The sequence below is a fragment of the Metarhizium robertsii genome (genome assembly GCF_000187425.2).
Source record: "Metarhizium robertsii ARSEF 23 chromosome Unknown MAA_Scf_5, whole genome shotgun sequence".
NCBI classification, from domain to species: domain Eukaryota; kingdom Fungi; phylum Ascomycota; class Sordariomycetes; order Hypocreales; family Clavicipitaceae; genus Metarhizium; species Metarhizium robertsii.
In genome coordinates this window covers 2,541,430-2,560,640 of record NW_011942193.1, presented here as the reverse complement: position 1 = coordinate 2,560,640, position 19,211 = coordinate 2,541,430, and the positions used below count along the sequence as shown (strand labels likewise).

At 52.6% G+C, this 19,211-nt stretch overlaps 4 protein-coding genes across 4 annotated transcripts; 2 read left to right on the top strand and 2 right to left on the bottom strand.

Annotated features, from left to right (window-relative positions):
* Window positions 1–1,110: 1,110 nt before the first annotated feature.
* On the top strand, window positions 1,111–3,361 carry MAA_03898 (long-chain-fatty-acid-CoA ligase; the record flags this gene model as incomplete). The annotated part of the gene is made up of 3 exons (XM_007821896.2): window positions 1,111–1,534; window positions 1,604–3,191; window positions 3,259–3,361. The coding sequence occupies 3 exons, from the start codon at window positions 1,111–1,113 to the stop codon at window positions 3,359–3,361; spliced, it is 2,115 nt and encodes a 704-aa protein (XP_007820087.2).
* Window positions 3,362–5,475: 2,114 nt separating this feature from the next.
* On the top strand, window positions 5,476–6,658 carry MAA_03899 (zinc-binding dehydrogenase; the record flags this gene model as incomplete). The annotated part of the gene is made up of 2 exons (XM_007821897.1): window positions 5,476–6,366; window positions 6,461–6,658. The coding sequence occupies 2 exons, from the start codon at window positions 5,476–5,478 to the stop codon at window positions 6,656–6,658; spliced, it is 1,089 nt and encodes a 362-aa protein (XP_007820088.1).
* A 348-nt stretch (window positions 6,659–7,006) lies between these two features.
* On the bottom strand, window positions 7,007–8,836 carry MAA_03900 (C6 zinc finger domain protein; the record flags this gene model as incomplete). Its single annotated transcript, XM_007821898.2, has 4 exons — window positions 7,007–7,085; window positions 7,149–7,353; window positions 7,407–7,503; window positions 7,565–8,836. The coding sequence occupies 4 exons, from the start codon at window positions 8,834–8,836 to the stop codon at window positions 7,007–7,009; spliced, it is 1,653 nt and encodes a 550-aa protein (XP_007820089.2).
* Window positions 8,837–10,911: 2,075 nt separating this feature from the next.
* MAA_03901 (Helix-loop-helix DNA-binding domain protein) lies at window positions 10,912–12,610 on the bottom strand (the record flags this gene model as incomplete). The annotated part of the gene is made up of 3 exons (XM_007821899.1): window positions 10,912–11,267; window positions 11,327–12,316; window positions 12,451–12,610. The coding sequence occupies 3 exons, from the start codon at window positions 12,608–12,610 to the stop codon at window positions 10,912–10,914; spliced, it is 1,506 nt and encodes a 501-aa protein (XP_007820090.1).
* Between the last annotated feature and the right edge of the window lie 6,601 nt (window positions 12,611–19,211).

The following is a 19,211-nucleotide window of genomic DNA, read 5'->3' as shown; positions in this document are numbered from 1 at the left end:
AAGCTGTCGACAAACGTGCCTGCAAGACGTGCGGTCGAGAAAAACACTGCTAGTCGTGAAAATCGATGGCGGTGGAGTCCGGGATCTGGTTGATAATACTACCTTCGCTGCTGATCAACGACGACGCCAAGGGCTATGAGACAACGAGATCCAGGCGACAGGCGATTGGTCCCGCCTACCTGAAGACGTCCAAATCGGGGTGGAAGTAAAGACAAGCTGCCGAGATGAAACACCAACCAAGTGAGACGCCTTGTAGCCACTGATATTGGCATTACGACGATTGGAGGCTGTAGGCTGCTACGCTCAGGGATGAGCTTCAATGTTGGTCAACACTGAACATTGAACCGTGTTGCATACTAAGTAGATACGTCGTATGTATCGACTGGTCCTGGCCAGTCTCGGTAGGTGTGCTGCAGAAACGTCTGGCTTGGGGGCACAGCGGGCTGCCTCGGTAGCACCTGCCTCGGCTACGGCGCCTTGGCTCGGGGGGTCAACGCGGGGTCGGGCGAGGAGCTTAGGACGGCAGGAGCCATGGATGTAGTACATACACCCACTGTATGTGCGGAGTACCGGCCCGTTTGCAACCCCGACCACAAGCCAACTCCGCCTTCTACAACAGTAGTACGTTCAGACCTCTGCACTAACTACTCCATACAAACACAGCCTGGACTTGGCTCCATACATACACGAGGCCTCACTCACAGCTTGGCCGAACCCCCGCAAATCACAAGCATGGAAATCCATCAGTTAGGCCAGGGATACTGGCGGGAGTGTTTGTCCGACGCCGGGCCCCTGGCATTCGTGGGCAAGGCACACTCTCTACATAACTGCCCTGGCTCCACCGACATAATGATCGAAGTGCATTTAGAGATTGGGGAACTGGTGCTTTGTTCTCCTAGGTCGATTAACCCTTCCCATTCTTCTTTCTTCAGTTGAGCGAAGTTCTTTCGGATAGACACCCTCCCTTTGCACCACGGCAAGTTTTTGCAAGGACTGACTTACACCCAAGCAACGCGCTACGTGCTTGTCCTGACTTTGATGACGGAGAGTAACCCGCGATTCATACAAAAGATATATTTCACACACTGATAAATCCCTGGTCTTTCTAATATGGTCGTATCTGCTGCTGGTCTTTTGGGGCAGAGGCTGAACCAGCCCCCCCCTCCTGGAAAACCTCATGGAGTTGCAGTCCCAGGGACCCAAAGACCGGGAAGGTCTCCCATTTACAGACACTGGCAAGTAAAAGACAAGCCTTTGATTAGCACGCTAGATCCCAACATAAGAACCATACACGACCTATTTGACGAGTCAGCTCGACGGGTTCCCAACAATAACTGTATGGGTGTTCGTAAATGGTTTCCAGAGACGCAATCATGGGATAACAAGTATTCGTGGGTCTCGTACAGCAATGTTGCTGAACGTCGCAAAAACTTTGGAGCTGGCCTCGTGGAACTTCACCATCGGATCAATCACCCCCAAGACAAGTATGGGATTGGACTTTGGTGCCAAAATAGACCGGAATGGCAGATAACCGGTAAGCCCACACACATTCAAGGGGAAATTTGCCAGGTCCAACGTGTTACTGACAGTTGCATGCTTGCAGACCTTGCCTGCATGTCGCAAGGCCTCTTTGCCGTCTCTATTTACGAAACCTTGGGTCCGGATGCCACCGAATACATTATCAATCATGCCGAGCTAGCCTGCGTGGTCTGCTCCCTCCCGCATATACCGACACTCCTGAGGCTTGCACCTCGCCTTCCTCGTCTTAAACTAATTATATCTCTTGACCAACTTGAAAACGGAGAAATGGAGGGCTACTCGAAGAGGGATGCTCTGAGCGTTATTGCGTCAGACCTTGGTATCCAGATTTTCTCAATGAGCGAGGTGGAAAAAATCGGTCTCGAGTCCGGTCGCCCTATGCGTCCTGTTGGCCCCGAGGACCTCTACACTATCAACTATACTTCTGGCACGACTGGTCATCCGAAGGGGGTCCTCCTTACCCATGCTGCAACACTTGCAGGTAACACCGCGGCTCGCATTGGAGCAAAATCCTCAAGCGACGACGTCGGAATTTCGTACCTACCATTGGCTCATATCATGGAAAGATTGGTTGAGCATGCCACGTTTGCTGAAGGTGCGAGTTGCGGCTTCTTCCGAGGAGATATCTTGGGACTGGTAGACGACATGCTCATTCTCCAACCCACGGGCTTTGTGTCTGTGCCTCGCCTGTTCAACCGTTTTAACAGTGCCATTAGAGCTGGTACGATTGAGGCTGAAGGGTTCAGAGGAACTTTGTCCAAACGAATCCTAGACACAAAAGTGGCTTCCATGAAGCTCCCTATCGGTCAAGCCACTGTTCAGCATTGGCTGTGGGACCGCATCTTCACACCGAAGATCAGGGGGAAAGTTGGTCTTGGCCGGGCAACTAAGCTTGCCAGCGGCAGTGCGCCACTCGACCCCAAGGTTCAAGAGTTCCTCTCGGCCATGTTCGGAGTGAGGCTCGCCCAAGGCTACGGTATGACGGAAACCGCCGGAGCCGTAACAGTGCCGCTGGCTGGAGACTTTGACACTGGTCATGTCGGTCCTCCTAGCCCGGTCGCTGAGATCTGTCTGGAGTCTATCCCTGAATTACAGTACAGTGTTGACGACAAGCCATATCCCCGCGGGGAGCTCTTGGTACGTGGCCCAATTTTATTCAAGGGCTACTACAAGAACGAGGAAGAGAACAAGAAAACAATAGAGGAAGACGGGTGGTTTCATACTGGCGATGTCGCAACGGTTGATGAACTAGGCCGTTTTACCATCATCGATCGGAAGAAGAACGTATTGAAGCTCTCACAAGGTGAATATGTGGCGCCCGAACGTCTTGAAAACGTGTACACTGCGAATTGCAGCCTTATTGCGAATGCATTTGTACACGGTGATAGCCAAGAGTCTACCTTGGTCGGCATCTTTGGTATAAACCCGGAGACGTTTGCACCGTTTGCGGCCAAAGTTCTTGGTCAGCCTATTAGCCACGAGGACGTGGCCGCCTTGAAGCGAGCAGCCCGAAATCCAAAGGTCCAGGGAGAGCTTTTCAATATTCTGCAGACGATTGGGAGGAAGAACAAGTTCAACAAGTATGAGCATGTTGCAAACATTCTTCTTGATGTTGAGCCATTTACGGTTGACAATGACCTTTTGACACCGACGTGAGTACCATAGAGTTGTCGAAAACTGCCAGGGCCAAGTGATCAATTCGCTGACGATATGATACAGGTTGAAACTGAAGAGAGCGCAAGCGGCCCGAGAATTCCGAGGAGAGATTGATCGTATGTATGCTGAAATTAATAAGACACAGCCAATAAAGGGCAAGCTGTAAAGAAAGTTGTCCGATTTCGTCATGTAGTTTAGGCTTAAAAGGGAACCCAAGATGTCATGCATCGACACGCAAAATGGGCCGTTTCTGTTGCTACTGCATCTGAAGACGTCATTTGTAAAGAGCGCGCGCAGTGTTGCCGATGCATGCGTCAAACTGGCTACTTATTTCTCTCATCCAGCTTGGCTGTGGTGGCCAGTTGCAACGCTGAGTGACGTGGGGGACGGAAATACGCATTCTAAACGCTTTGACGTGGTTTGGCTCTCGCCATGATGGGAAGAAGAAAAGCTTAAAAATTACCAATAGAAGAGTAAATGGCTAAATGCAGTATCATTCAGTTAATAGTCGTTGTGGTAGACATGTTTCTATACCGTAAGTTGTGATACACATTGAGAAAGACGAGACGGCCGCATTAATAATAAATGTACCCAGGGGTGGTGGAAATACTCCAGTTGTGTTCCAGCGGCTTCCTCAGCGTCGATGTGGGGCGATGGTGCTATACTGGTAATAAACCAATATTCGGCCCGTCACCAACGAGATAACCCGGTGTTGTCGGAAATGTCGTAAAGAGACATGGAAAGACATTAACCAGCCTTGGACAACAGGCAAGCTCCCAGTATGTTCTACGGCGTCCCAAGTGCAAGCAATGCTCTCCGGTATGTACAAATTGGACTCCTCGAGACGAAAATACCTGGGTAGACCAATTGAAGCTGTCGCGAAAGTGGAAATCTTTTTTATCTAATAGCGCATTTGATCCATTCAGCAGCATCTATGAGAACCCCGACCTGTATTTTCCGGCATAAGGAGGCACTGGGGGTAATGTGAAGAAAAGGGAAGGGCTAGCTTTGCCCAAAGAGTTGACCGGGTAGCAGACGACAAGCGGCCAGTTCAACAACTAGAGTATGATTTTCTAGCATCAATGAGCATCATTACTATTCTTGGTGGCTCAAAAATATATTCTGCGATACAACAAACGGGCTAACAAGCAAAAAAAAAGCATTCGGATAATCGAAGTGTTGCCCGCGGCCTGGATCGAACAGACGACCTCGTCATTACGAGTGACGCGCACTACCACTGTGCTACGAGGGCTATTGTTATCAATGCGGGAATTATTCTATACTATATACAAACCACATGGTACCAATTAGTCGGTTGATTACCTTGATTACCTACCAGAGTAGATAGTACTTGGTTTGCTCTCTGCATAATGACCTTTTCTCCTCTCTGCAATTACTATCCCTACCTTGTAGAATATTTTATTCATATAGTATATTACGTGGTATTTTTTTTTCTGGCTTGGTACGGCCAAACACGGTGTTTCCAGATGCAATGCTTGCACGATGATTGTATCATGCTGTATTATTATTTATAGTTAAGGAGATACCTAAAAGAAATTTTTATCAATTATTCTAACCTTAGTTTACTACCATTCTTCCACTGGTGTTATTATCAGAGGTCTCTGCTAGATAACAAAAGGCTGCATATTATGGAATAGCCACGACGTTTGTTGGCGGTAGAGTATTTGACACGGTCGAGACGGTATGTTCATACCCGCTCGTTTGCTAATTAAGGCTTCCATTTATAAAATTTATGCTACTAATAGGTGTGACAGGCCTTCTTTGCCACTTACAGGTGTATAGTACCGGGATGGATCCCGTCTGGTACCGCAATGACAGATCCGAGATACTGCTGGTGACCAATGCGAAGCGAAGCCGTGAGTACACTTGTGAACGGGGGGGCAGTGGCTAATTGGTTCGTCGGCAGGGAGTCTGAAAAAGCATTGGTGAATAGCGTATGTGACTAACAAGGCACGGGAAATATTGTCATTATAAATAACTAACCATGTTCATCATGAAGAGGCCCGGCCTATCCGACGCCGTCAGCAGTGCGGCCATTGGCAGGATCCGACTCCACGGCCGCCTTACAGGGCTGAGCTTACAAATTATCACAATGGAGGAATAAAGATGAATCAACAAGTGGCAAGTATATCAAGACCAGAGTGGTCGTCGGCATCTCATAGTCTCATCGTTCTGTTCAGAAAAGCCAATCACACAATCCACCCCGTCTGACTTGCAATACCCATTGCCTATTTGCAAACGCACATCATCATCACCAACATGCTTCCCACCACCCAAAAAGCAGTAGCAATCGCCTCCCCCCGCAGCCCACTCATCCAAATCACGGTACCCGTACACGCGCCGTCGCCATCTGAAATCACCCTCAGGGTATCCTACACGGCCTCAACACCACTGGACCTGCATCGCGCGGACGGCGGTCTCCTCATCACCACATATCCCAGTCAGTCCGGGTCGGGCGGCGCATCCGGCACCGTCGTCGCCGTGGGCGCAGACGTCCACGCCATCCAGGTCGGTGACAAAGTCTCCGTCTTCGCCTTCCACGGCGGCAAAGAAGCCAACCACCAGGAATACATCACCTGCGCGGCATACCTGGCGTCCAAGATCCCCGTCGGCATCTCGGAGCAGCAGGCGGCCACAGTCAATGTCAATCTCTGCACCGTCTTCCACAGCCTCACGCGGGACCTGGGGCTCGCGCTTCCCTGGCCCGCTGAACAACAGCCGCAACGCGGCGAAGCGGTGCTGGTCTGGGGTGCCAGCAGCAGCGTGGGCTTGTACGCCGTGCAGGTGCTCCGCCACTGGGGGTACGCGAACGTCCTGGCCGTGAGCGGCGCATCACACCACGCCCACCTGGAAGGCCTGGGGGCACGGAAGTGTTTTGATTATAGGCGCGGGGTGGCGGCGGTGGTGGACGAGATCTTGGCTGAAGGCAGGACGCCATTCATCCTAGATTGTATAGGCAGCTTGGAGGGAAGCCTGGCACCGCTGAAGAGGATTGCGAGGCGTGGCGATCGTGTTGCGGTCATGCTTCCCGTCATTGTGAGGGATGCGAGTGTTTCAGAGGAGCCCGTGTATGAGATGGACGTTGCCAACGTTGGCGGGTGGGAGGGGGGCGTTGAGGTCAGGGGGGTGAGGACGCATTTCTATCTTGAGGTTCGTTGGTGTTTTCCCTTTTCTTTCTCTTTGTCCGTCTTTTCGAGGAGAGATACTTCGGTATCGTGCTATTTTTGCTGACTCGGCAGAATAGAATGAATTCTTCAAGGAGCATCTCCAGCCGGAGATTGTACCGACGCTGCTTGCGCAGGGCGTCGTTCAGCCAAATAGATACAGGGAGATTGAGGGCAAGAACATGGTGGAAAGGGCGCAGAAGGCGTTGGATGAGTTGCGCAATAGGAGCGTTAGCGGTGAGAGGTTGGTCTGGAGGGTATCTGATGACACGGCGTAGGTATTGCGTGAGCGAGTGAGCCTAGGTGAGTATCGTATTATGATATTGTACATGGTCTAGGCATAGACATAGCCTGGCCTTTTTGAATTACGCCGTTCTGTACCCAACATCATTCGTTGTCCCCATGTCTGTCCAGGTGTTCCGCCTTCATGATTCGTACGTCGTGTACATTTAATTGCAACACCGAGATCTCGAATCGACAATTATCGACGCCCCGACTGTCTTGCTACATTTTCCGGCTGCCCTTTTTGCGGTCAAGATGGTCCTGTGATTGGTGATCCCGTTTTTAGTTTTTTCCCGGAGTGCTCTTCGCAATACATATGTAATGATTTTTGTCTGCTAACCACTTCAAGGTGCCCGCCCCGGATTTACTGGTATGGCGGCATCCCCATTCATAAAATGCGCCATGGCATCAAGACCGACTTGCCTGAGAAACCGTTAGCCCACACATTGCCTCAAACTAATGTTCAAGGTGGAACCATATACTCACGTTGTAAGCATAAGCTTCGTAAAATCATCACAATCATCCGGTCGAGCGTACATCCAGAAATCCTTAAACACCATGTTCTGGATTGAAAACTGCGGCTTTTCACGCCACGCACGGTAGAACTCGACTGAATTTGGCGCGTCCCAGAGGTGGCGCGAGGCAGTGAAACCAATATCGTCACGCCACATTTCATCGTTGGCTAGAGGAGCTGTCAGCGTTTTGAATAGGCGAGACGATTTGGCATAATATGGAAACACTCACGAGTTTCCGATTTGAGCATGCACGAAATGCATATAATGGCGTACGAGGTTATCAATGTGCGGCGGCAGCTCTCCAAAAATACCCAGCTCTGACAGACCTGGTCAGTAAAAGGGGACAAGGAATAGTAATGGACACAGCGTCTAATCAGACAAACATACCTCCCACGACTTTGGTGACTTCTCTCGCACAGCTGCTTTCACTCCACCAAGACTCTCCTCCATCTCCAGATTCTCCCTGATGCTATTCAACTCTTTGAGCCACGACATCAGGACGGGAACTTCTCTCTCCGCCGCGGCCCTCAATCCCAGATCACCATCAAAGATTCTCATCGAGTTCAGAATCAACAACGCTTGTACGCGCGACAGCTTGTCGTCATTGGAGATGGCACGCTCGCCCTCGCGATGAATCTCTCGTCCCGCATCCACCAGTAGACGAACAGTCCATCCCTTGTTCGCGGGACCACACGCGGTATATGCCGACGAGGCTGAAAACGCAGCAAGGATAACTTTGGGTAGTTGACCGACCCACAGACGCGGATGCATAAAGGGCAAGGCTCTCGTCTGCGTGAAAGTGCTATGCATACTTGTCAAGAAGCTCACTATGTAACCGATTCGTGTGTTGGGGTCATGGACGGCCAACGGATCAACCTCCATGCAGGCAGCGTCAGCGTCCTTGATGAGAGACAGGTCACGAATGGGCTGGAGCTGTTGCAAGTTCTGATGAAGCATGGAGGGCGGTGTCATGTTACAGTGACCGGTAGGCACAGGCGGAATTTGCAACTTATCGGTCGAAGTCTCCGCAAAAGGGTGCAGGTTCCAGAAGTCGTGTTCCCCCCCGGCAGTCTGGGCCATCAAGTCCACAATAGAAAAGTCAAGTCCGCCAGAGCCATGGGTCGAGTTGCTGAGAGGCACGCCAATATCGGCTTGAAGGCTCTCAGGACTAGTATCGGTGCCCAAGCTGTCCATGTCGAAGCTCATATCAAACTCGGGCACATCTGAGACGCAGGAGGCGGTGCTGGCGGCAGAGGAAGAGGAGACGGTGCCCAGCGGCCTTGCGGACTCAGCGGCGGACTCAGTGGTGAGGTTGGCCGCGGAGGCTCCGGCGGATGAGCACGTTTCGGCTGTTGATGCTCCAGGGGGCAGTTTCTGGTAGATGCAATCCAGGCCCTTTGCAGAGCAGCGGCTGCACTGTGGCGTGCGCTTGTCGCAGCGTCTCTTGCCTCTCACGCAAGCATTGCAGCTCTTTTGGCGCGATGCAGCAGATGCATTGTCGTCGAGTCGTGTGCCGTCTGTGGTGATAGTGACGGTGCTGTGGTCTTGACCGTGGTTCCCAAACGTCGCCGTAAAGGAGTCCATGGTGACGGCGGCAGCGGCAGCAGCAGCAGCAGCAGCGTCGTCCATGTCATGCCATGACCGTTTGGTGCCGTTCATGATGATGAAGATGAGTATGAAGATGAAGTGGCCTGGAGTTGGGATGAGTGAACAAAGGCAGTGGTCCCACCTATCACGCCGAGTATCCCAACTGGGAAAGCGCGGTGCACTGTATTTCCCCTCGAGCTTACAAACAGACTTGAGCAAACGGCCATCAACTCGCCGCCATCTGCACGCAACTTGACCAGAGTGACAATGGGGACAAAGAGACCAAGATGAAGGATAAAATGGTGCAAGCGGTAGCTTCCCATGCCCTCCAAGGAGAAAAAAAAAAACCTGTTTCCAATGCCGACGGTCTTGAGGACACTTCTTCCCAACTCTAAAAGTAAAACTGCCCAGTGCTGCCTAGACCTTGTTAGTGCGTGCCGCCTCCAAACGGTCGGCTCGACTGATGAGCAATTGTCAGCAGCAAGTTGGGAGGGAAAAGCCACCTTCGCCAATGCCGACCCAGGGACTGCCTGCGACGTCTGCTCCCAGTCAGCCAGCCACCAGCCAAAGTCCGCAGACGGGAACCCACAAAGTCCGCACCGAGGGCACCCGGCCACACGGCCACATGGCCACCACGGGGAGCGACGGGGTCCGAATCGGGGCCGAAACTCCGCACCCAAGTCCGCCGTCCGCCCACACCTCGGGTCACCGCGTAATCAACTGCCTTACTATCTATCTATAAAGATTGATTACGTCTTTGCTGGTTACGATTGTACTAGTGAATACTTGTCGGCCACGGAGTCAACATGCCGAGGATCCCGCCCCCCCCGGGCCCCTCCCGCGTTGGGCAAAACGCCGCCGGCAGATGCTGCCGCAATCCCGTTCAACGTTGACACAGGCATCCAATCGAAAACAAGGAAATGTTGCATATGCCGAGTACAAGAACGCCGCATCCCGCCCTCTACCTCCTCAAGATACTCACTCAAGAAGAACAAGGTATTAGCTGGATTTTGAGCTGTGCCGTCACTCTTCACCACCACAACAAATCCATCAGCCACATTTGAATGCAAAATGCAAAGCACAACGTGCACATACCACATGACAACGTATCAAATCAGTCAATTAACCCTTTAATATGGCCCGTACTATCTCACATCCAGTGGGCCATCCCAACCGACGCCTGCTCCTGAATTTTTTGACCTCATCCGAATCCTCGTTCCTTGACCAAATCCAAAAACAAAAACACTCCGCAACGTGGGCTTTCTAAGACTAGCCCTTTTGCCCCTGCCTTCGTCCCCTCCCGAATCTAGTTTCCTCTAGCAATTGGGTATATACAGTCACCCCTGGACTCTGAAAATATCAAGACCTGTCCTCCCCCCTTCCCCCAAGGTCTTAACTCGTCACTCACATACACTCTGAAAACGAACATAGCAATTCCATTTCCGTGGGGGGCTGCAGCGCCGATATTGTGTAACTCGCTTATGCACGTTCGCATGCATGTCTTCTTTCGCCAAATGAACGATTCGCCCCGCCTTTCGTGCATGTTAGCAACCCCGGCGAAGCTTTTGTGTATGCAGCGACGTTGCATGCAAATCCGGTGCTGCCCAGTGAATTGGGAGATGTTGGTCGTTTCATGTCGGCACAATAACAGCAGCCGAAATTTCAAGAGATACGAGAGCTGTACAAAAAAAAAAAAAAAAGAAGAAGAAAAAAAAAAGGAAGGAGCGAGAAAATCCCTGAACAAAGAGAACCCGCCAGCTTCCGACCAGCCCAAGTCGGCCGTCACCCACCGGCAGTAGTTGTACAAGTGCCCGCCAGGCCAAACTAAACAAAATTCCGCATCAGCCAACAGGTGCGAAAATCAAAGCATTTAATAACACAAGACGAAGCCTAAACCTTCTGAGACGTCACGGAGAAGTTCGATGATGAAGCAGCACACCGGATTTACTGCTTGTCGCCCGGTGATGGCTAGTGGTGGATGTTGTATAGGCCGAATCCATCCCGCCTGTCGTGAAATCATGTCATTTGCCCAATGGCAAAAAGGTGGATGGTAACATAGGAAATTATCAGAGGAAGCCGTTCTGTATCGACCTAGTCATTGCATGATTGCGTAGATTCTCCGGCCAAAGGATCAGGTTTTGAGCTTGCTAGTATCTTTCCTGTCGGTAGCCGTTGACTCGAGGCGCATCGTACTGGACCCCAGTCATGGAGTCCGGTCCGTTGTGGATGGAGCGTAGAGGTGGCAGTTCGGTTCTGTTGGTATTGGCGTAAATGTCGCTGCCGTACGAGGCTGGCGGCGGCGGCTGTGAGCCCTGTGAGGGTGGTGGAGGTGGCGCCTGCTGGGGAGGGTTTCCAGAAGAGCCAATCTCCCCTCGTAACTGAGCAGCTTCCATGCGCAAAGCTTGCACCTCACGGTGTAGCATCTCATTCTCTGTTGAGGCGTTGGCGCAGTGGTTTTGGAGAGCCCGAATTGAGTCATTTAGACGCTGGTGTTCGGCAATAGCTAAATTGAAAGGTCAGATCAGTTACAGCAGGGCACAACTAAAAGGATGGTCGGCGTACCCTTTGTCAAGATTTCCCATTTTGATGCCTTTGATCCTCGTTCTTGAGGCATCAGATCTCTCAATTGATCGAAGAGTTCCTTCATTTCTGTCCGTCGCTTGCGCTCAGCCAGCTTGTGACTAACTCTCAACTCGGGAGTCCGACTATAAGGCTGGGATCCGGGAGGACCGCTTCCTTCTTCTGCCTGGAGGTCGCTCAGCTGCTTGTGTTGCATCGTATGATGGTGCACGGGAGGAAATTCATTGGATGCGGTCGACATGCGAGCATAATCAGCTCCATCCTCTAATCTTCGCTGACCCGGGGGCAATCGGGACTCGGTAGTGAATTGGCTGCTAGCGATAGACTCTGTGATGCTGCTGCGTCGAGAGTCATCGTAGTGGGCAGGTGGTCCCACGCGCTGGATCTCTTCTTCAGGGAAAGCCCAGGCTTGACCTTTGGTCGGTTCAGCAGCTCGGGCAATGTGACTAGTCGCAGGGCCAGTAATCGCTGGTGCCGTCTTGATGACTTTGGGCTCACCAGGGTTTCGGTCGGCGCTTGGCTGGTAGCCATTGGAAATTCTGTGTACTGACAATGATTCCAGGCCCGGGCGAGGATTTCGTTGAGAGTGAAGAGTATTTTGAATGGAGCTCGTGGACTGGTTATTACTAGCGTAAGGGGAAGAGCCGAGGCGCATGTCACTGATGCCCTGGTTAATTCTGCTGTCAACACTCTCGCGCCTGGGACCGCCACTGATTGCGAGATTCTCGCCGAGGGTGGCCCCATTCTGTCCTTGTGATTCAATCGAGGTCGGTCGGTCGAACCTCCGGTCACTGGTCGGCGATGTGGGCGAAACCATGGAGGCAACACTCATGTTGCTTGCCGAAGGCGAGACGAGCGCTTGGGGTACCAAGTTGGTGGCCACCGGGGAAGGCGTCTTGTCTGCAAGCGACGATTGGTATCCAGAGCCTGCCGGACTAAGGCCATTCACGCTGAAGGAGGCGGCGGATGTGTCTGGAAAGTCAAAGGGTGTTAGCCTACCCAGAGAGGAAGGGGATTGGTGACGCATAGATTCTGCCGAACCGAAACCGAAACCGAAGCCAAGAGAGTAAAAAAGTTTAATGAGCATTGCAGTGGGAACAACTCACGCTTGCTGGAAGCCTCGGCTGTTGAATAGAAGCCAGAGTCCCGTAGCTGCAGTGGAGGGCCGTTGGTCGAAGGCCGGTCATCGTTGTTGAGGATATTGTTCAGCCCGGCGGCTTTGTGAGGCGCAACGGGCTGATGACTTTGCGTTTCCATCGCTGACATGACGTCGATTTGCACGCCTTGTGGTGATTTCAAATCACTTATTGTTCACTTTTTTCTTGGGCCAATTCACAAAATAGAAGGGTCCCTGTCTCTCGCTCGTAGAGAAGCGCTCAAAGGGCTGTGGAATGATTCGAAACAGCTGGTGCGAGCGACGAGGTCGATATGCAGCCGAGTGACGGTGTTGAGCACAAAATATGTCGAGCAACTGCCACTTTCAACTAATGCTTCCGATTATGTTCATAACCCGTGGGCAGAAACGGAGGGTGCAACAGGTTCGCTGAGCGATGAATTGACACAAGCTGGGGTGTGTGACTGCAAGGAACACTGGTAGGAGTAATACATAAAGGAAACGCTTGAGCCGTCGGTCAGGCAGACTGTGTGTATCGAGGCGATAGGTCCGGAGAAGAGCCGGACCCTTAATTAGAATGTAGAGGTATTGGCTCGGCGTTTGTGAGTGTTGATGGGTATGCGCTGTCGGGAGACGTGTACGTGCGAAGGAACCTCAGCTTCGCAGCAACTTTTGGAGTTGAATGGCAGAATCGGGATACACAACAGTGCATCGCCCACCAGGGTGGGTTTCCGATCGTAGTTGCGAGGTCGTGGAAATCAAACGAGCGCACGAGGGTGCCTGATGAGCGAGATACTGTCAAGGTCAAGGCGGAACAGAAGAAACGGAGAGGAGAAGAAAAAGAGAGTGCGTGAAGGATTGGGACGTAAGTGAGAAAGTGGAAGTCGAGTCGACGAGAATGGCAAATGGAGAGTCGAAGTGGAGGAGTGTGTAGACTGGGGGTGGGCAATGGGCATATGGGCAATGGGCACTAGCACGAGGCACTACGCCCTAGGCACTGGGTTGTGGGTTATGGGCCACGGGCCACGGGCCACGGGCTACTGACTACTGGCCATGGGCCCAGCCAGCACTCGCTTGAGAGCAGAAGGGCCAGGCCTAATCTGGCTGCTGTCTGGTGGCCCTCCTGGTACATACATGTAGCCGTCTGGTGTACCGAGTACTTAGACGCACAGGGGGCCAGTGGACGGGAAGAGGACGAGGGTATAGCGTGGCACAAATTGCTGTAAAGTACACTCTGTACATGCTGGTGTATCTCGGTACGTACCAGCCGGGTAGGTACCCAGATACCAGGTACTCAGCTGCGGAGCGCGGCGTACCCCGGCATATATTTGGCGCGAGGTACCTGGTAAGCAGAAAGTACATTGTAGCCAGCACCTGCAGAGCGACTGGGTATCGAGCCTGGTCGATCGAAGTTTCGAGGCACTAGGACCCTTTTGTGAGATCCCTGAAGCAGGGCTTAGCCGGGCTAGGCTACAAGTGACCAATTAGCCAGGCAGCTTTTGTATGCACGCCTATGTACCTAGGTACTGTACATATGTACAGTTACCTCGATGTGTGCTCCGTACCCCCTCTAGGTACTTCGTACTTACTTGGTTGGTGGGCAACCGTCACTGGTCAAACAAACTGGTCCGCTGAAATTGCCAATACTCGGTAGATGGGCGCCCGGCAGGCTGTTTTCGAGTCTGGCGTCTTAGAGGTCTCGGACTATTGAAGTGTTGGAGTCTGGAGTCCCGAATCTTCTGCAGCTTGCGCTGTGTTCTGTCGCACCGCCGTTGACCCTGCTCAAGAGTCAAGACGGCCAAGTACTACTTGACACTTCAAATCCCCCCAAGCACCAAGTACTACTCGCTTACACCACCTGGGCACATGTCGTACGGCAGCCCACAGCAGCCCACAGCAGCGCCTGGGTACCACTGCAGGTCCAAGGCGCCGGGGACATGGCCACATGTGCAGGCATTTGAGCGACGCGGCACCAGCACTCGTCCTCCTCTCCCCGTCCACGCTTGACGCCTGCCACGGTCTGGTTGGAAGGGGGGGCACGGGCAACACGGGCACCACGGGGAGCGGGCATCCAAGGATGGATGGGTGTGGATTAGCGGGAGCGCCACGCCACGAGTGCCAGACCGGACCATCCAACGCCGGACCCAGCGCCGCGCTGCGCTAGAGCCAGTGCTAGCTGCAGTTGAATGCTGCTGCGTGCATGTGCTTTCTGTTGCGTGCTGCGTGCTGCGTGCCCCACGCTCCACGCTCCACGCTCCGCGCTCCATCGGCCAGAGATTGATGGCTTGGGACCGAGCTGCTAGCGTTACCTGACGCCTGATCCCTCGTGGCCTTGGCTGGGCATTGGCATGCATGTGCGCGTGCGCATGCCATGGCAGGCAGCTTATTTCTCTACCAGACCCGTGTAGTGCGCTCCAGACGGCCGGTCATGATACGTTCAGCCGTACCTAGTACCTCTAAATACTCCGTAGGTGGTAGGAATAGTTTGCATACAGAGTATTCCGTACCTTGCTTGCGTCTCTTGGTGACTCCGGACTTGGAACTTCTTGATACTCGCTCCCAACATCAACAACAGCAACACCTTCGTCTGCTTCTTCCACGTGTCGCGGCTGAACCAGCCACGAAAAGGCTTAGAAAATCCTGCGTATAATGTGAATATTGCAACGCCTGCGTCTGTATCAATGTCGCTCCTCCGGCCCCCATGGCTACATTTGGACCTGTTGTCGGCCGCCAACTGGGGGTCGCCATAATATCATCAGCAAGTGTGTAAATTATGTACATAAGCATGCCGAGGAATATCATGTCCGACGCAGCCCAACAGTATTTTGTAGTACTCCCTACTCCATACAGCCACCCTGCTCCGTTATCCCAGCCGTGCCCAGTAAGCACAAATCGGCCAGATACTCGAGTAATGCACATGTTTCTCGCCGCTTGCCCGTCGCGGCTCCCGAACCGATCCCTCAGTCACCAATCCTGTGCCTGCATGTAGCAGGGAGCAGGGAGCGCTGAACAATGGAACTTGACCAACTTCCAAGTACTCCGTACAGGACAGTGTGTATGTATAGGTTTTTGATTGGTCGACATCCTTGTTCGGTACGAAATCGGCACCTTCGAACACGCAAAGGGATACTGACTGAGCGTGTTATTATTACCTCTGGTGCTGACCACGGAGACGCCCTTTCTGGTTGTGATTGACACCCCAGAGCCAGCTTCTTGATGCCGCTTCTGCACCACGTTAGACAAATGATCAGTGCCCTACCAAAGGGCCTTCGGGGGTTGCCACCATGGTTTCCAGAGAGGGGGTGCAGGGCCCTGCTCGAGGCGTGGATCTCGCTGGTGGTGGCGTGTCATTTCAGTTCCGGCATAATTAATAGCAACTGGTACGGAGCACGCAGTACAAAAAGCTTGACATGGCGGCGCCAGGGGCGAACGCAGGCAAGAATAGAGTATCGATGACGAGCCAGCAGAATCGGAAACGGCGCCAGCGGCGACTACACGTGCGAGACGACATGCCCCTGTAATGAAGCTCGTCTCGCGGTGCTCATAATCTCGGGAGGACATCTTGTGGAGACGGCCGAGGCGACGAGGAATTCCAGCATGAGTACTGCGTGTTCCCAATGACCTTGCTGAAGAAGACTGTCATGGTAGACAACGGACACGGCGATGGCGACAGACAATGCTCACAGATCAGTCTTCACCCGACATCAGCCTTTCCAGGTTTGGCTGGCCGGTCTGTGCAATAGCCGTGGTGTAGAAGCAAGTGCCACTCCACAGACTTGTACCGGATGGATGCGCGGAGAAATACATAGTCCGTATAGGTACTCCGTAGGCGAGAATACTACGGAGTCGATACTGGTAGTAGAGCCACATGTCTTCTAGGTCCTCGCCTTGTTGCCTGTGGAAATGCTAAAAACTCGAAAATGCTTGGCTTGCTGGTCAAAGTCGTGCCTCTTGGCGGCCCCTTGTCGCCAGAACACAGAACACAAGAGTGGCACGCGTCCCAGAGGCTGGGCGCCGGCGCCCTCCCACCTACGTAGAACTGTCCAGTCGTCTCGTACGAAAGAACAGGCAGCCGCGATTCGGATGGAGATCTGACGCCAGGCTTAGCACTCCGTTGTACTCCGTACGTAGTAGTATTCGCCAGAATGGGCCCCGTGGTTGTCGCCAAGAATATGCAGGCGAAGCTCCGGCGTGGGTCTGAAGCATGGCAACGAACAAGGCCAGGAAGACAGGGATGGACGACAAGCCTTTGGCTGACTGGGCCGCAGTCCTCCCGAGATGGCGCTGTTTCCGGCAGCCGCCAAAGGTCGCCGACGTGGTACGTGGTACGGAGCACGTACCAGCGTCATGTTGGGGGGCATGAGGACAAATGGCTCCAGAGGGCGTCTGCTCAGATGGATGGAGCTGTTGAAGATGCTTGAAGAAGCCATCCTTGGGCCTGGTCGTCCATGTTAGCAACCATGCGTCGTTTCGCAGGACGATCCAAAAGTCTTTCCCCAAGTCCTAGCTGCCACTCCCAGTGGTGATGTGTCCGGTACAATTTTGCACTTCTCTAGTCGAGGGATACCCAAAGGTGAGTTTGGTGGGGACTGGATGTTATGCGCGCCCCCAAAGACTACATATGTACGTACATTCTTACATAAGAACCTAAATCCACCGAGTGCCAGAAACAAGGTCGAGGCGGTCGGTTCATGACAATTACTAACTTGTGATGAACCAGAGGCAAGTCTGATGGTGCATCTCGTTGCAGTACAATATACTTATGTAGGCTACCCGTCGGCAACTACATACATACTTCTGTATTCATCTCGCATGCTGTGTATGCCGGGGCGCACGCTCCATGTTGTTGCGCGCATAAAAGTACAGCTCCAAGCTTCGCTCTCGGTGGCGACGCAAACGTGTCGGATGCATAGCCGGGCAGCATACTCCATATCGACTGTTGGTATTTCAATCATGTCCAACATACAATGTATGCCACGGGCTCTTTCGTGGACATAATTAACAACGAGCCGATTCTCCGATTGTGCTTGGGGGCCGAAATGGATCCACGGGCGCAGGAAAGTGGAAACATGCTTCAATGTTCTGGGAACGGGCATGGCAGATAATAGTTCCTGTTGTGCTGGGTCATCATGCACCAGGTTTTCTGGGCCTAGCGTCAATGCAGTCGGCCAGCATCGCAGAGATGGTTGGATATTGTGGGGTCTGGTGCCAGGCCCATTTCACTCCACGGCCCAACTTATCCGCGTTTTTGCATGCTGGACAAGACGCTCTAATTGGACTGCTGTCACTGGACGGACTTGCCTGCCACTTCAGCCGCTTCTTGTGCTATCAATCTCATCACTTCCATCTTCTCGGGGCCTTTCCGAGCGAGATGTGATTCGCCGCTGTTCTCTATTGCATGCATTCATTTTGGATGACTATTACCATATGGTCCATATCCGTCAAAACGAGGGAGGATGGGGGCGGAGCTCCATGAGGATCATGGCCACCCTATCAACAACAAGTTTTCTCTTGCCCCCCTGGAGGGTGGTAGTTTGATAGTATTTGCATCTGGGTCAGAAGCGATTGCCAAAACACCTGGTGATAGCCGGGGAGGACATTATTCGGGAAGCCAATGACCTCAGGCTCGCAGTCGAACGGCACGGCTGTCTAGGGGAGGAGACTGGTTGTCTTGTCTTTCCCATTTTGCTCCCTGGGGCTTACTCCGTAGAGATGTGGCACATTCATTGCGTTAAGAGCTAACTGGGCGAACGGGCTTACAGGCCAGGGCCTAATGTCAGTCATCCATCCATCCCAACCCATGTCGCCCTGCAATTCGGCCTTCATCCCAAGCCAGCAAAGGCAACTCCGTGGTCTTCGGCCCCGAGAAACGCGAGTACTGATTGTTGAAGAATTAATATTCTCCAAATATCTGCTCAAGTAGTCAGTCAAGAGCACTTTGTCCATGTAAGTTGAAGTAGTATGAGTCGGGCCTGGGATATGTTATTACAATGGGAAGAAGTCTTTCGCCGGCACTTGGAACAGGTTTGATTCCATGTGGGTTAATGTTAACGTCAGATCACAGACTGTTTATTCCGACGCAGACCAACACAAGACGTATGTACTCCGTGTTGTACGCGCTTGAGTTTGCGTGGTTTGTGGCCCACATCGATCTCATCCTGGCTCACGTACGGAGTAGCAAACACACAGGTATTACAACCTGGCAGAATGATGATGATAGTACTAGGAAGAGTTCTCAAGTATCAGAATCAACAACCTACATGTATGTATACATACAATCATCTTCCACTATGCTTCTTGGAACGAAACTGTATCGCGGCTAACAGACACTGCCCAGCAGCTGTTCGCTCTGAGTCGTGGCTGAGATTTGGCAATATCAGTCCTTGTGTCATACATCAAATATCGGAACCCAGAATGACCAACGGAGACAAAGCTTCATCTTCCAAGAGAAGCCGTAACCGTATCAGCGATAGTCTGTGCCATCGTCGACACGAGGGGAAGCCCAGAATCTTGTCGTGCTTGGTGGTGTCCCTGTCAAGCAATGCAGACCTGCACCCGGGTCAGTCACGGTTGGTCAAAGGTCGACGCTGCAAGAGTGAGAGAAAGCCGACGCTTGTCAAAATCTTCACGTTGAAGAAGCAGGGGTTGAATCTGCTTGCAGCTCGTACCGTCATCGCGGAGAGATGTTCTTTGAAGCCCCCAAGCCCCTTCTCTCTGGCCATGGTCGACATGACAGGGGCCCACGTGCTCGGG